Below are 18,312 nucleotides of genomic sequence, written 5' to 3'. Positions count from 1 at the left end.
CAACTAAGTCAATATTTAGTCTGCTTGACATCGTTTGTCCACCTAGCATAGTTAGTTACTAGTATTGAACTTGATGCACTTTCCACTGATTCCCTATGGATTCGACACCTTACTTGCCCTAGCTAGTAAAGGTAATTTTTATAAATATTTTTGATTGACCTTTCGACATCGATCAGTGGGTGGTGGTGGTGGTGGTGGGTGCTGGACGGTGGGTGGTGGTAGTGGACGGTGACGGTGGTTGGTGGTAGTGGTGGTGGGTGGTGGACGGTGGATGGTGGTGGTGTGGGTGATGGTGGTGGCGGACAGTGGTGGTGCTGGTGGACGGTGATGGTGGTGGTGCACGGTGGGTGGTGTTGGTGTTGGACATCGGGTGCTGATGTGAAGAAGTTGAATAATAGTTTATTTTTAAGACTATAAAATCATTTTTCAGACTTTTTTTCTTCTAGAAAAACAAAAGTCTTCAAAAGATTATGTCTACGCGTCCGCAGACGTAAGCCCCTTGCAGACTCTTTAAGCAAAAACAAACAGAACATTGGTAAATAGTTTTCAAACAACACTAAATTAGTAAATAATCTTTTCAACTACGTCTGTCTAGTAAAAAAAAACTCTACTGAGTAGGCGGTTTAAAATAAAAACATGTGTACGTGTTGCATTGGTGGTGTTGCTCTAATGCTTGGGATGGGATACAATGACCCTATAAGTAGAAGCCGTCATTTGGTTTTTCGAGATGACATCAATCCAAGTTTTTATGCACACTAGTGTTTTCGAAACACTCCCCTTTTATATCTAAGAAAAACAAATGATTTGTTGTTTTAGAAACAAACATTTGTATAGAAGAACTTCTTGTTGTGGTCAGTACTGGATCAGAGTTAATCTCGATATTCGTGCAAGAGACGTTTAACAATACTACACACGTTGCTTTATTGTATCTTGGGAGAGGCGTCAAAACCTGTGGCGTGAAACTCGGTTGACTGATGACAACATTCGCCTTAGAGCTAACAGAGAGCACTCGCAAAACATTCTAGTGACTCACAATTGCAATATCAAAGTCAAGTACAAACAGCTAATAAAGAGCATCCATGATTAATATGTATTTTCTTCAAAAGACAATTCTTTTGTCATATTGAATCTCTATATAACACGTAGTCCATAGAGATTAATATATCAAAGTTAAGCACTCTATTCTAGCATTCATATTGAATCTCTATATAACAGATAGTCCATAGATTCAATTAGCTATAAAAGTCCTCTATATCTTTGGTTATATAAATCTTTATCTTGCTTTTGTTACATAACTTTTATAATGCTTCTTATTGGCGTTAAGGCTATTATGTTGTGTGTATATGCTTCTGTTTGTTTATGCAGAAGTGAGGGAAAAATAATTCTGCAGAAAAATGTGTCAGTATCAGCTGTGATAGCATTTGGAGACTCATTTGTTGATCAAGGAAATAATAATTATATCAATACTTTGAGCAAAGGAAATTTCCTCCCTTATGGAATGGATTTTCAGGGTGGAAAACCAACAGGAAGGTTCTCCAATGGCAAAACACTACCTGACCTTTTAGGTATTATTATTATTTTTTGTTTTTTTTATTATTTTTTTTTTTTTGAGATCTTTGCCACAAGTAGTCGGTATGATATAAGGTTGACATCCATGAAGTGACTTCATGACGACCTAATTCAACCTTTGGTAGCAACCGTGTTTTTACCCAGCCAAGCCACGCATCTTCACGAGTGGTTCTAAGGATCATCAATGGTTATATCCATCCATGATAACCGACTTTTCTAAAAACAATGAATAATAAAATGGTGTCTCTCTTGGAATCAAACAACTGTACAGGACATTGCATTACAACTCATTCAACCCGTCTTCTCAGCTTTCATCCACCTCGTGGTTCTCTGCGTCTCCGACATGTTTTCTTCCAACACTTTAATTTTTGGGTCCCTATATCTCCGGCATGCAAACATTAAACAAAAGATCGGTCATTTTGTAATGATAACCGTTCATCAAGTAACCAACACAAACGATCCATAAAAAACAAGTTTCAATACATACTAGGTAATACTGAAATAATATGTACATCGCCACGGATCTTGTCCTTTTTATCGGCATAATAGCGCACACTTTACCTGGTCGCCTACCAATTCTACATGGCACAAAGGCTGGCCCATGGTTAGGCCACTGCACAAGACCAAAAATTTATAGGGGCCCAAAAAAAATCAACTTCAAACATTAATTCTAACTTCTAAGTAATGCAAATGCATTGAAGTAAATAATCCTACGCAGCTAACATGGTAAGTTGCACGATTCGCAAGGTGGGCACCTTGAGCTCGAATCCCAACTATTTTCTTTTTTTCTCTTATATCCCCAACAATTTTTTTTTGCTTGTTTCCCTTAGATTCCACCAAATTTTTTTACGTTTTTGTTATTTGGAATACTCATGTTAATATGTTAATTTCTTTGTTATATTAAACTTTTTTTATATATTTTATTTATATATCTTTGATTGCACCAAAATTTCCTTTTGTATTATTTGATATATTCATGTTCATTTCTTTGTTTATATTAAGTTCTTTTTTATGTGTTTTATATATAATTTTTTATAAAAAAACATATCTAAATTTAAAACCCAATTAAAATTGTAAAATAAAAGGTTATTTAATTTTCGATAATTTAAAGAATAAAACGCACTTGTATTTTAGACCAAATAAACTGATTAGGTGGCATATTTTTGTTTATTTTTTTAAAACATTTTAAATGTGGGCCCATTTTTTATTTTCGCACAGGGCCCTCGAGATCCAACGCATTCTCAGAGACGGCCCTGCATGGGCCATGGGTCTCACCAAATCACCAGACAATAATTTTTGTGGGCCATGGGTCTCACCAAATCCGGATAGTTCTTAAACGGATTATAACATCTCATTTTTTTTTTGTGAAACTCTTTCAACGTCAAAACCTAATTTCATTTCTCTCATCTACATATTCTCCGTCGCAAGTGAACTTCCGATTACCACCTACCATAGTCAACCTCCCCTATCATGCATCAACCACCCTCGCCATATACATTAGCTACCCCTTTTTGTTGGATTTCTCTTGAATCACTGAAGGAACACTGGTTAATCGGCCATCGGTTCAAATACGGTCATCCTTTACCTCCTCTTTTACTTATGAAACCCTATCCGAGTTAACCCGTCGTCATCTTCATCAATCATACAACCACCTCCACCACGCCAAGCTTAATTTCAGGCCTACAATGGTTGTTACTTGTAACAGCTTAGTAACATAATATGTTATCTTAGATTTATAAAAGCATGCATGATTTACTTTTTTTATGTTAATGCTCTCTAATACAAACCCAGGTTAAAATTAAATTAAAATCCAATAAAATATATTCACAATATTAGAAACGAAAAACGTAAATTACTTATCTTAATTGAAAAGGCACAAACGTTAAAAAATGTAATGAACGTAACAAATTAGCATATATGTCTTAAATCAAAACAGAACTCGGTGAAAAAATAACTGAACTCTTACAAAAAGTAACAAAATGATTAAACATAAAAACTTAAATAAACCCCGTAACACGGGGGCTAAAACTATTATAATATATTATATATTCAAATAAACGGATACGCTATTCTAGCGTGTATCACTAGCGCTATACACGTTCTAATCTCGTAAAGTTTCTTAGAGGGGACATGGCACCTCATGGCAAGCTTCGAACCAATGTGGTAACATCGCAGTCACCTATGTGTATGTTTAAACCCGAGTGATAGACTTTTGCCACTTAACAAACGTATGTTTATTTTGTGTTTAATTTAATTTAAATAAAAAACAACAAAAAATTCAAGGGTACTTGTAGATAGGTATTGCCAGTAATTTTTGAATTTGTGGGTACTTAATGATAGAAATAAGGTAACAGTGCAGAATTAATCGGTAGATAAGTAATGCCATTAGTGTCATTGCTCCTCCTATAACCAATCCAATACCCTACGACAAATATCCCACCTATACTTCACCGTTAGGAAACAAAAATGTAGGCTTGTGATGTGCGCCATAGGTTTTCTATCTCACAAGTTATGAGCACACAATTGTTTTAAAAACCGGGTTTTAACAAGCACCAGATTTGATACAAAAATGATATAATCAGTTGAATCGGGTTGTACCAGGAAATTCAACCGGGCTAAATAGTTTAGGTTGCAATTTAATATAAATACAACTTCAACTAAAAAATAACACAAAAGTATGTTATTCAATAATAAAAAAATAATCCAAAATTTAATTCATAATTAATAAAAATAAAAAACACTTGATTTTCAAACAAAGTTTAAAAATAAATAAATAAATAAAAGTATAGAATTACTTTTTAAAATAAAAGCGCTATTTTAACTTCACTCTTCACTCTGTATATTTAATTCATTTTGATAAGACTTCACCAAAGCTTCAAGATTACTTAGTTGCATCTCATAAGAGAGGATCATTTAAATCTTACGATTACTTTGTATAAGAAATTAGTAAATCACACAATATAAAAAGAAACCAACCTTAGATTTGCTATGTTTAGCGAATTGTCGATTTGCTGGTTTACAGTGTTCAACGAATTTTTGTTTATTAGTTTACCCGTTTGAATTTTATCTGCTAAATTAAAAGTCATCCTTAAAATATGGGCCGCCTAAAATTTCAAAAATATATTGGGCTTAAAACCGGTTTACTAGTTTAAACTGGTATTTAAAAAATAGGACGATTTGGTGTTCTAGCAAATCACCCAAAAATCAATCAATAAATCGATCAATCATACCAAGTAAAAATCCCGTAAATTACAAAAGGGAGGCCCTTAGCTCTAAGAAAGGTGAGATATAGACAAATCTAACCTCTAAATAAAAGAATAAAGAGGTTGCTTTAAGTGAGACCCTTAGCTCTAAAAACTGACTTTTACACAATAACTCAAAATATGCTAGAGGGAATAGTAAATAGGAAGGTAAAGAGTAAACAAATACGTAAATAACAGTTATAATAGAAAATACATATACAAAAGTAATAATAATAGTAAAAAAAATAAAAATAATAAATATAATAATAATGAAAGTAATAAATATAGTAACATAAAATAATCAATCAAGCATACTCCGTAAAGAATTTATCAAACATTCTAGTACGGTGAAGATAATAATAATAATAATAATAATAATAATAATAATAATAATAATAATAAAGGGTTAAACTCCTCATGCATGATCTATCTAAAATATATGGGTAATATATATTTAAAATAATGTATTGGTGTACGGTGTTAGGTAGGGGCGGACCTACATGTATTCATCCGGGTTCACGAAAACCTACTGAATTTAAATTTTTAGTAGAAAATACAGAAGAAAAATATGAATGAACCCATAAATAAAATTGAAATGAACAAAAGTCATAAAATGAGGATTTGGTGGAGTGGTTAATTAAGCCTTTGTGCTTCTATATTTGTTTTCTGATTCACTGGTTCAAATCTTGTTAACTGCAACTGTTATTGCAATTACTCTTTTTGGCTTCCAAAATCTAAAAGCATAATTTCCTCATGGGTAGAAACAAGTTTGAGAATTAACACTGTTAATTGTATATTAAATTACTCTGTATATTAAATTCCTCGCCCGTGCAATATTACTAGCTTTAAAATTCTTGATCCCGATAACTGAAGACATTTTTCTAAAAAAAGTTAATGTTATAAAATTTTAGTTGGAGTAAAATATACAGATTATCCCTTTGGAGTAAAATATGCAAATTTGGCCCCCGTTTCCCTTGTTGCATTTGAAGCAAGAAGGACTTGAAGTTCATTTGTTGAATTTGTTGTGAACCTATGAATATGAATGTAACACCCCGTCCCGGTTAGGGCTAGCGTGTCACTCGATACGATAATAATAGACATTAAAAACGTTTCCATTAAAGTCTTAACCCTAATTTTAAAATCGCACAACGGTCCAAAAACATTCAAATTAAAGTGCTCGATAAAATGACAATAAAATAAAGTTGTTTAACTCAAAAGAAATTTTATTAAGTTCCCTCGTTTTCCAACGTCTAGCCTTTTTCTCATATCACATGTTTCCCTGGTTCTCATGAGTACCAGTAACAAATAAAAGAAAACACAAAACAAAGAAACACGGCTGAGCCAAAAGTTGCCCAGTAACGAAGGAAACAATAGCAATAACAATAAACGATGAAGAACAATACGATACAATGAATGATCAAAAGAGAAACCAATAAGTACGTAAGCCAGTAACATTAATACGTAAGCCAGTAATATTAACAATACGCTGAACGATCAGTTATAAGTCAGTATAATAACAATCTATCTATGGAAATACCCATGCAAGCCAGTAACAATAACAGTAACAATATGCACATTAGCTGTAGACTAATGCACCAATAATTAAGTGAGATAGGAATGTGGGCACACACACTAACCATCTCACTCCAGTAACAATTTACCTAGGATCAATTCATACGCCTCTCAATAATCAGTAAATCAATAAGTGCTCTCGTCGCAGAATAATATAGAGACGCTGTGGGCTAATCGCTCCGCCACAATAGAGCACGTAAAAGGTGTCTCGATTGACGCCCTATGTCCCCATATGTGGATAAATGCTCGGGTATTGAGGTCAAATAAAAGATACTAACAATGGCCAGTATCAATATAATATGTCTCAAAAGTCAATGTACAATGGTCTATTTGGAACATGCAATAATGATCGCAATAAAATATATTCTATTCATTTCAGTTATCAATTTAACAATACAATCTAACAATTTGCAATATATAAAGAAACGACTTAATAAGGATGACAGTGACACGATACTATGAAATGGATCAAAAATATGATACGACTAACAACTCAAGAAACGATATATGACGAAAACAAGGACATGATATGATGCTACCAATGTAAGTCCACGAAACCCATACACTACGAGATCGATGAAAACAATATTTACTCAATAATTTCAATACCACAGAATCCGTACACTACGAGAACAATATTAAGCTAAAAGAAGGGGAACACGGAATCCGTACCTTAATCGATGACAAAATAAAAGCAACAAGTATAGCTCATCCATAACTCTCACGTGAACCTATAGCCGGTATAAAAGTTCATTATTCATTGCGGTCTTTCCAGTGTAGTAATCAAATCTATTCCGGCAGGTGGCGCTGGCCTTTAGAGTAAATAAGATATCCGGGTGTGGTTGGTCTTGTGTTTCCATCTGGCGCCCGTGGTAGATAGCAGCGGCGGTGGTTGTCTCCGTCGACAAATATGGCGGTGGTGGCGGTTTTTCAACGATTCTGTTAGCGGTTGTCATGTCAGTTACGACGGCGTAGAAACGACCATTAGAATAGAGGGCTGACTTTAGTGGTTGCGGTGTGGTGCGACGGTGGTTTGGTGACTACAATATTTTTCCCATAGAGTTGATCAGTTTTTATTAGCTGGTAGGTAAGGTCTAAGCTTGAAATATAAGTATCTTTTAATCCCTTTTCTTGCGGTGGAATTGGTGGTGACAATTTTGGAAACTATATCATGTAGACTTTTGACTCAAAATCAATTGATTTAAAGGAATTCGGAGATCACGTACAGCGGTAATCTAGGAAGTAAAACACGGCCATCCAAATTTTTTTATATTTGTTCTTTTTGAACTTTCATTTGTTTGTTGAATTACATATTACCTTTCCATTTTAACTTACGTTAAATGAAACCTCATACTTCCATACATGACTAACTTAAATTCTTATGAAATACCCTTTCAACAATTTTTATTAACTCAATTGAAGATGACCACAACGATATTTAATATTTATTGTGTTTACTATTATTGTTATCATTATTACTATAAATTATTTAGAATTGATAGCATTGAAATCTCATTACCAAATAAAAGGAATGACGATTTCGTTAGCGAAAATTTTAAGTTGACTTCCAATTTCAAGTTTCAATTAGCATCCCTAGATATGAATTATTAAACATATTAAATCTTTTAATATGATTCTACAAAACCCATGCTTTAAAAATCAAATAAACAATCCCTGTTTACAATATTTATCTAAATCAAACATTCCGTTACATGTCTTATAATTTATTCGCTTTTAAGACGTATTAACTTGTTAAATTCTGACACATTAATTCAATATTTAATATTTTAGGGTTTTTGAATTTCGAATATTACAATGAATTTGTTGAAATATTGGGGTAATGGAACAATTATTGAAAAGAAAACTCAACAACGGTTGAATCCTCATTTTCAATGAATTTATGTTCCCCGATCCGTCCTGGCCCAAAAAGTTGACGTTTGGTTGTTAGAATCGAAAAAGGTGAACCCACAGAGAAAAAATCCTGGATCCGCTACTGGTGTTAGGCTTGGTTGTTAGTAAAGTATATGTTATGATTTCAAATCTTGTAGTAAGTATATGTCATGATTTCAAAGTATTGGTGTGGTGTTAGGCTTCGTTGTTATTTCGATTTAGGCATCCACGTTCGTTGAGCCGGCCCTGGGTGCAAATCTAGCAAATCAAGCTTAATTTGATTGGATCTGCTTCTACACTTCCTCCCTATCTATCGAAAGAGTTTCCAGTTACCTAACAAAGCCGCCAAGATCCTATCAAACATACTAGCAATAAAAGAAGTTTAGTGAAGAATGGCCATGATAGTTTGTTCACAAGCAATGAAATGGGTGTTTCTCTATCTTTAGCGGTTATTATTTGTTGTTTTGGAGTAATCCTAGACTCCAAAGGGTGGATGAAAGAATTTTTTGACAATAACGGTGGCTGAGTTGAAGGAATGGGATTAATGGATGAATGAACAAGGCCCCTATACTTATAGGGTCTATTTGGCGACCTAGCACGACCATGTTTGTACTTATGCATGCACCGCCTGGTGTCCTGAAAGAATCTTCTTCTTTTGCATATTTTTCGCATTTACCCCATCACAACCACTAAGCACAACCGCTCATATAATTGCCCGGTAACTACGTTTCATTTTTCTCTTGTGCTGTCTTCTAGCCATTTGTCTTGATATAGCATGGGCGTGCATAGCTAAGCCTGAACTGTGTTTCTTGTCCTTCATGTGGCATGGTCGTGCATTACTACCCATGATTCTTGTCTACTTTTGACTTATTAACTTGGGTGTACTCTAAGGATTTATATTTTGACGGATGCATAGCCATCCAACTTTTAACTTTGAAGGAGTAGCCATGCTTGATTCCAGACATGTGCCAATTTCCTTGTTTTTGAGTCTTTTTTGCTTCTTTCATTCGGAACGTCAAAAAACTGCATTTATCAAATATGAATGATTTAAGTAATTTTCCAACGATAGTGCCCCTAAAAAGTACAGTAAATGGGGGTAAATGTGCAGTATTAATATGCATACTTGATGGAACATCACCCCTTGTTGGGAAAAGTTGTTGTATCATACTGGTCTAGTGGTCTATGTTGAATTTCCATTATATGTTGCACTTTTAGTTATACCAATCATCTTTTAGTTATACTGATCATCGATTAACTAGCACATTGTATGCATATAGAAGAGGCTTAATTTGTCACCAGGGATTAGCTTCCATAAACCATGTACTTACTCTGCCTTTTATCAAGATACATTTAAGGCTAAAACTCATTTCATCACAGATCAAAGTGCCATATTGCGTTTATTACCCATGCCACATGTGCACGTGTGTGCGAGTTAGGGTTAATTATAAAAACTTGAATGTTAATCTCTCCTTCTTTGTGGTACAATTTCCCACCCTTCCCACCATTTGCCTTTACAATTTCATATCTTTCACAGCTTTAAAAAAAGCCCCTAATTCATTTTAGCTTCATTTTGGGCATGATTTGGTTCTTCGCATAACACTCACATAGTAGAACACAAACTTGATAAATAATATAATAGCAATCACAATTACATATAGTAATTAACTATGTATAAGTTAGTAAAAAGCACATTTCTCACTCAGTGAACTGCTTTTTCTTTACAATAACCGTAGTTAATTATCTTATGTGATATTTGAAGCCGAGGCATTAGGAGTGAAGGATTATCTTCCGGCATCTTTAGACCCTTTCTTACAAGACAAAGATTTTCAAACGGGTGTAAGTTTTGCTTCCGGGGGCAGTGGATTTGATCCACTAACAACGACGATATCGGTATGCATGAATACCTCGTTTTTAATTTAACTATTTGCGTTAATAATTGATACCATTGCTATGTATATTTACATTAATTTTAGCTTTGCTTACATTTTCACCTATTATGGCATACAACAACTGGTCTGCTATACCAATGTTGGTTCAACTGGACATGTTTAAACAATATATTGGAAAGCTCAAGACAAAAATTGAAGAAGAAGCTGCCAATAATATAATCAACAACAGCGTAGTTGTGATAGTTGCTGGCACAAACGATATGCTTCTTTCCTTTCCCATTAGAAGATTACAATATGATGCTCCATCTTATGCTAACATGATTGTAAATCTACTCTTGAATTTCATTAAGGTACTTATTCTATGTGGTACTCTAAAACATGTTATAATTGTAGTCTATTTACTTAACCAGACTTTGGTTCGCTAGATCGAAAATAAATTCTAACAAATGATTGGTTTTATCAAACATGCATATCCTTTTAAGATAATATTAAATTGTTTGTGAAAGTTGTCAAAAATCGGATTAATTCTAACATATGTTCGCTATACCCATTTGAAGGAAATATACAATCTTGGTGTAAGAAAGATAGTTGTCTTTAACGTAGTGCCAGTCGGTTGTTTGCCTACCATGAGGACCTTAGCTGGAGGTCTCGAGAGGAGATGTGGAGATAACGTGAACAATGCAACACAATTGTTCAACAACATTCTAAAACAACAGCTTCAGTTTTGGGCAACAAGTTATCCCGAATCCCGTGTTGCTGTTATTGATTATTACAAAGCTCTGATAAATATTATTGAAAATCCTCATAAATACGGTATAAATTTTTATATTATAAGCAATGTTCCTATTTTCAAGGTTTTCATGTTTCATCAGAATTTCGTTTGCAACCTCAAATTTTCAAAAAGCGTTTTCTCCTATTCTTTCTTTTGCTAGGCTTCGATGTTACGGATAAAGGATGTTGTGGAACTGGAGAGTTAGAGACCGCATACTTATGCAACAAACTAGCCTCTACATGCCCCAAAAGATCTAAATATATATTTTGGGATGCTCTCCATCTTACAGAGAAAGGAAGTAACATTATGGTAAATCATATTCTTCATGATTTGGTGAATATCTTGTTCTAGTATCTAGAAGCATTGGAGAACTATTTATGTATAAGAACAAAAGTTGTTACTTTCCTTAAAAAACAAACTTGGCATGTTAGATAAACTTAAATATGTCAGTGAAGCTTTTCTTATTTCCCAATAAACTTACTATTTGAACTTATTGTTTGATGATCAGTTTGCTATATTTTAAACTTGGTTAATAACTCACACATTACACGAGCTGAAAAAATAATATAATGTCAATAAAAAAATATTTACATATTTATGCAAGTTATAAGTGAAATCAAACATATAAAACAATTATAATTATTAAATTGAATAAATGGTGACTAAAAAATTAGTTAATTAGGTGGAATATGTATAAATGAAAATTGATTAGTTGGCATTCTATGTAGATGGTATATTCGAAAGCCATGTGAAACATGTATTGTTTTATTGCTTTAATATATTAGTTGGATTAGATTATATTAGATTAGATTAATAAATATTAAATAGTAATAAATGCATTAATTTTTATATCATTTAACATAAAAAATTATTAAATTGAATGAATGGTAATTAAGAAATTAGTTAATTAGATGGAATATGTATAAATGAAAATTGATTAGTTGGCATCCTATGTGGATGACATATTTGAAAGCCATGTGGAACATGTATTGCTTTAATATATTAGTTAAATTTGCTATATTTTAAATAGATTTAAGGAAAGGAATATTGTTTTACATAATCCCAACTACGCCCCTATTGGCAAATAACAGTCCCAATTTTAAACTTGGTTGGTGACGGTCCCAACTAAAGGGGTATTTGTTTTTAACGGACCGCGACTAACGGATGTTAACTCTGTTAGTGATTTGCTGATGTGGACCTTCTTCTTCAGCAACATCACGACGGAAACCTGCAACTAGCCTCCATTCATCCTAATATCGTTACGCCGTCTCTCTCTCTCTCTCTCTCTTTCCCCTCATTTAAAACCTAATCGTTGTGCCGCCGTCATTGTCTCCGACGAAGTCCACCCTCGTCAATCATGCACTATTTAAGGTAATTGACACATCATTCGACTCGTTTTGATTCCCTTAACGAAAGCCCTGTGTTTATTATCGTGTAACATTGATTTCGAATTTTGAAAACAAGATCGAGTTTGGTATCTAGGCATCAGCCATGGAAGAAGATGAAATCTGCTTCATTTTCTAATTTCCGATGTGCTTTGAAGAGGGAGGGAGACGGTGTAACGATATTAGGGAGAATGCAGGCGATTTGCAGGTTTCTAACAGATTTTCAGCATGATGCAGTCGGAGAAGAAGGTCCACGTCAGCAAATCACTAACGGAGTTAACATCCATTACTCGCGGTCCATTAAAAACAAATACACCTTTAATTAGGATCGCCACCAACCATACTTAAAGTTGGAACTGTTATTTACCAATAGTGCATACTTAAGATTATATAAAATGGTTATCTCGTGAAGCTCACTATGTTTAATACTCAACATTTATTAAACGGCTATATGGACCAATAAATTCCAAGAAGCATAAGTTATCTATTACATTGAAGTTTTATTGGACTTAATCGTCCTCATAGACAACATGCAGTTTACCCAACTTTATGATACAATTTCCCTTATCTCGAGCTCCTAATTTGTAACAGCTCAGCTACCGTCGCATTATAATATTGTCCGTTTTAGTCGGGATGCATCACCATCATCTCATGGATTTGCTTTTGATTACCCAGGTGGAGACATCTTAGGAGGTCACCCATCCCGATACTACTGCTACCTGAGCACGTTAACTATGGACTATTCCTCTCATCCACTACATTAAGCGCTCAAAACGATTTTTAATGGGAAGGTACCCACCTCCTTATAAAGAACGCTTCGTCACACCCAACCTAAGGTGGAAATGCTGGGGTGCGAACCGTGGTTCACAGCTCACAAAGTACTATCATACAATATAAAATTTGACAATATTTAATTAATTTATTTATTTCAAATTCAAATAAAGTGCACAAGTTTCAAAATATGACAATAACAATTCCAAACAAATAAATAATCCCAAACTAAAAGATAGTGCAAATATTCTTTTGTTTATTTTCTAAGGTGTTTCTATGTGTTCTTTACCTTAACTTCAAATCAATTGGTAACATGCATATGCAGAGAAAATAAAAAGAGATATGTCAACAACACATGTTGAGTGGGTAATCACAAGTTTTGACACTAATATTAATATATATAATAAATGATAAATGCTAAATGCACAAACAAAATAATGTGAGCAAATAATGTGTCACTTGACCGTTGCCTTGCGAATTGGGCATTGGCTACTATGACTAGCATACAAATGTGATTGTCGGTTGACCATTACCATGCGAATAAGCTTTGGCTACTAAGACTAGCATATAAATGTGATTGTCGGTTGACCATCGCCATGTGAGCGGGCTTTGGTTATTAAGACGACGTATGATTATACTTACTGTGATATTATGATGGACCTCTTCGAATACGATAAAATAAACACTTAAACAAGTAACAATTAGCATTTAATTGAAATACATATAATATTTACGTTTGCGAGTTTGTGTATATATATGATATAAAAAATATGAATTAGATACGCATATGTCCCCTAAACATTTGAAAACAGTAAAATAAAAGGGGAATGATATCTCACCTTATTGCTTAGGCGGCGAGTGTGCAAGAAATAAGAATAAAAACATGATTAAACGAACGAACCGTCCTTTAACGTGATGACTGATATAAACCGAACAGACCTAAAACTTAAAGATAATAAACTATGATTAAAACATAGAACATAGTCACTGGAATCGATCCAAACGGGTGTCTAGAACTCCGATTATGAGATATTTAACGTTTAATCGAGCTGGTACTGGCCAGAATCCGAACAACGAGTCGAAGTCGGGTTTTTGTCAGTAGCCATAAAATCTCCAAAAAAAAAAAAATAAAAGTCTTCTGGATCGAAAGTCGGGTCCCACCAGAAGTGTGACTAATTGATTGGTCAAAGTTATTGACCAATGTGCCCTTAAACGAGTTTGAATCGAATTGACCCGTCAATACCCCTCAATCTCAGAAATTGATTGAGGGTTATTGACAAGTGAGAAATAGTGAAAAATTCATCACTTAACAACTTATCCGGATAATGCTTGAATTGATGGAAAATCAAAGTCAAAGGTCAGAAAATTGTCAAAGTCAAACTGCAACTTGTGAACCTCGAGTAATATAGCAAAAACGAGGGTGTAAACGTTGGTTTAATGGATGTCATGGCTGAGAGAGTAATATTATGTAACATTCTAGGCTTTGGAGGTGTGGTTTGTTTATATAGTCTATATATCAACTTGTAGAAAAAGAAATCGACTCGTTTCGGTAAACTAATAACATATTGATGACAAAATCGGGTCTTGTGATCTTTATATATCGATCAAATCACAAAGAATGAATCTAGACACTTTTCAATAGCAGATTAAATAATTTGTAGCTCAATTTTTGAGATTTGGGGTCGTTTAGGGAAGGATTTAGCATTAAACATGAATCAAAACCAAATTGGCTGAACTAGGCGTACGCGCCGCGTGTAGGATCAGAGACTTCTCTTTCGTGCCGCGTGAAGGGGGGTCTTTTACCAGATTTTGATTTTTGACATTTTAGTCCTTGTAGTTCCCAAAATGCATTTGAAGCCATTTCAAGCGATTTTAAGAGTTTTTAAGGGCTATTTAGCAAAAATGAAAGTTATAAAATTATAACCTAAATTAAAAACAATTAATTACAATTAAATTCATGATTTTATTGATACGCTAGATCCAAGATGTTACATGCTTCATTCTCCTCTCCAAACGAGATGTTGTAAGGCCTTGGACCCAGGTGTCCTACTTTGACGCTGTATTTACTCATAAACACATTTCTAAATATAAGAGTGAATTAAAATTTTTTGCGGAACAATAAAACTTCAACCATTCATTAAACAATCTCAACTTAAAAAAAATTCAAACACGTCTTCAAATTCAAACATAATAAAACATGATAAATCTCCTTCTTCTTCTTCTTCTTCCGATGCCAGCCTTTACTCTTCAATGCCATGTGTGCTCCTCAAGCGAGCTACCTCATTCTATTTGACTGCGTGCATATTAAAAGTCAGCTACGCTGAGTGAGTACTAGTTTAACAAACAATATACCATGCATTTACATACTTACACATACGTATCTAGAGATACATTACATACTTAACTTGTTTACCTTCCTTTCATACATACATACACACATACATACATACACACACATACATACATACACACACACATACATACACACACACAAACATACACATACACACAAACATACATACATACACACATACATACATACACACACATATGTACATACGTACATACACACACACACACATACATACGTACGTACGTACATACATACATACATACATACATACTGTTAGGGCTCAGACTTTCGGTATCTTCAGCATGCGATATATATAGGATAACTCAAGGATACAGTATCCTTCCAAGAAACATGTATCCTTAATATATTGTATAACTAATGGGTCGTTTGCTATTTTCTGTTGTTTACTAGGTCTTATTAAGTCCCATGATTCGCTGAAGACTCAGATTACTCCTTAACCACTTCAACTACCATGTGCTCAATGAAGGTTGTGGAGTATAACGGCTAATTGGAAGAAGTCCTCTATTCCCGGATAATTAGGAGTTCTAGTTAGCTACTCTTGTGCATAAATAGAGCTACACTCGGATCATTTCACACACTCTTAACACTCGAGACTTAGCAGTACTCGCACATTGTATTCACGATCCATTTAGCTCCACCATTTGTAACCGATTTTGATTATTAATAAACTGGTGGTGATAGTTTTCACCGCCCAGGGTTTTTTTTCTTGTTATCCTCAGGATAACGGGTTTTTTCCTCGCAACAAATCCTTGTGTCACCTCATTTTTACATTCATTTCAACCAAGCACCACGCCTCACTCACTAATTTGGTTATGAAATTGCCTTTGTTAATTTTTTACCAAAAAAATTTGGCGCCTACCGTGGGGCAATTGGTGCTTCAATACTTCAAAACCATTTATTTCATTTTCAATCATTTTCATCCCTTCATTATGGCCTCACAACCAAAAACCAGTTCCGTTTCTGTTCCGGTGGTCACCACTGTTTCAAGTGTCAACCTTGGTCATCCACCAGTCCCGAAGAAAAACACTCAACCCAAAGAAGAACTTCCACCATACCCGAGATCCTCTACACGGGTAGATCCGGTTATCTCTAACAGTGACATTTTTGCTTTGATGAAACAAGTCAAAACTCACATGGTGTAGCAAGAAAAGACCAACTCAAGGTTGTTCAAGGAGATTGAAGGGATCAAGAAGAAACCAGGGTAGGAGGCTACTCTAATCATGCCCAGGGTCCTTGATTTTGATTCTCCAGGATCATCTATCCTTTAGAATCCCGGATCCTTGGGGGCACAACCAACAAGGACTCTGTCTCAGCAGCAGTCAGGATACTAGGGAATTTACCCTCTGGTATCCTCGGAGTTACCCAGACCAACGAGGCCAAACTCCATCAACATGCAGCCTCGTTCAACCATGCTAGCCGGCATATTTTTTTTAGGATCTCCGATGGTGTCCTCTGAAGTGCATGTCGGGCATGATATCCCTATGCAGACATCACCTTATCCTGAAGTTACCCTGATGTGTTGTAAAACACACGTATTTTCCGCACCTTTTATCTACGTAATTTATTGTATTTTATGTGTTTTAACTCGTTTTATATTGGTTTTACATAAGTTTAATAACCTTGTAGGTTTTAGGTGAAAGAAAGAAGAAAAAACCGAGCTTTTCGAGCATTCTACGAGCCTTTTACGCATACAAGTTCAAGACAAAGCTCAAGGCCCGGCCGTATGCATCATGGAGGCCCAAATACTATTATAATATAAAAAAAACAAAAAAACCCTAGGGCTGCTACAGTGGTAGCGACCGTAGCAGTAGGCAGCAGCAAGGGAGGAACAAAAAATCGTTTTTTGGCTTGGAGTTGGGACTTGTGGCGGCTAGGGAAGGAAGAAGGAAGCAAGTGCAAGCCTCGGGAAGGTTATACAGCAGTAGTTACAGCCAAGAGCAGCCCCGGAATCATCCATATCCTTACCTATTTTTCATTGATCATACACTTGAATATACTTGTTTAATTGATTAGTAGTTTTGCAATTACTTGAGATATTGACTTGTTTATGATATTTGTTGACCATTGAATGTTTGAATTGATATTTGAGATGAGTTTTATGGTGATTTCATTGAGTGTTTGCTGCTGTCCAAAGATGATTATTGGCTAAACTTGCTAGTTCTACCTAGGAATGATGATTCTTGTTAGTGTTTGATAGGTTTTATGGATTGTTTGATTGATAGACTTGAATTGTTATTGTAAACTTTGATTTAGACATGAAATAGGTTGTGTTTAAGGGCTGGAAATTTTGGTGATTCATTGCATAAACCCCGTGTGTTGATTGATTAGTTTTGTATTGATTGATCGGTGCATTGTTTGATTCTAGACTTGGTTTTTAGGGTTTGTTTGCGGTAGGAACAACTGTAGGGTTTTGTTGCTTGATTTATTGGAATAAGTACAGCGGTTAGACACCTTCTTTGAGACCGAGAGGTGATAGGAAGTTAGGGTCATCTCATTGCCTTTATATGCTAGAATAAGGATTGCGCGAGAGCGAGTTCGTTTCTAGTCAGGTTTAGGTGTTTTGAGTGACTAGGGGTTGATCTATTTTAGTTTAAGTTGAATTGTTCCTCTATCCTTGGTTGTGTAGTATTCATTTCCATTAGGGTTTAGTGTTGGTGAGACCGAGAGGTGATCCTTCATTAGAACACGTTAGCAATTGTTTCCCGGTTTGGTCGTTTTAGGCGATTTTGAGTAGTTTAGGCTTGTTGAGTGAGACCGAGAGGTGATCTAGTGAGCCCGAGCGATCCTTAGTTGTGTCATCTTTAGGGACCGGTGTCTTGAAGTCATTCAATCCATTAGCTTGTTAGGC

General features: G+C 34.9%; 1 protein-coding gene across 1 annotated transcript; it reads left to right on the top strand.

The window, feature by feature from the left end:
* Positions 1-1,303: 1,303 nt before the first annotated feature.
* LOC143618193 (GDSL esterase/lipase At5g42170-like) lies at positions 1,304-11,285 on the top strand. The gene is made up of 5 exons (XM_077090494.1): positions 1,304-1,565; positions 10,033-10,164; positions 10,289-10,512; positions 10,720-10,975; positions 11,095-11,285. The coding sequence occupies exons 1-5, from the start codon at positions 1,304-1,306 to the stop codon at positions 11,283-11,285; spliced, it is 1,065 nt and encodes a 354-aa protein (XP_076946609.1).
* Positions 11,286-18,312: the final 7,027 nt, after the last annotated feature.

Source organism: Bidens hawaiensis, unplaced genomic scaffold (assembly GCF_021521415.1).
Source record: "Bidens hawaiensis isolate Kalapana, Puna unplaced genomic scaffold, B.hawaiensis_p1.1 tig00065086_1, whole genome shotgun sequence".
In the NCBI taxonomy this organism is placed as follows: domain Eukaryota; kingdom Viridiplantae; phylum Streptophyta; class Magnoliopsida; order Asterales; family Asteraceae; genus Bidens; species Bidens hawaiensis.
Note: the sequence above shows the minus strand (reverse complement) of the source record. Positions and strands in the feature narration are given on the sequence as shown.

Excerpts from the sequence above, each read along its gene's own strand:
- LOC143618193 (XM_077090494.1), top strand. The coding sequence starts at position 1,304 with ATGCTTCTTATTGGCGTTAAGGCTATTATGTTGTGTGTATATGCTTCT. Across the intron at positions 1,566-10,032 it reads AACACTACCTGACCTTTTAG|CCGAGGCATTAGGAGTGAAG; the intron begins GTATTATTATTA and ends TGATATTTGAAG. Across the intron at positions 10,165-10,288 it reads ACTAACAACGACGATATCGG|CTGCTATACCAATGTTGGTT; the intron begins TATGCATGAATA and ends ACAACAACTGGT.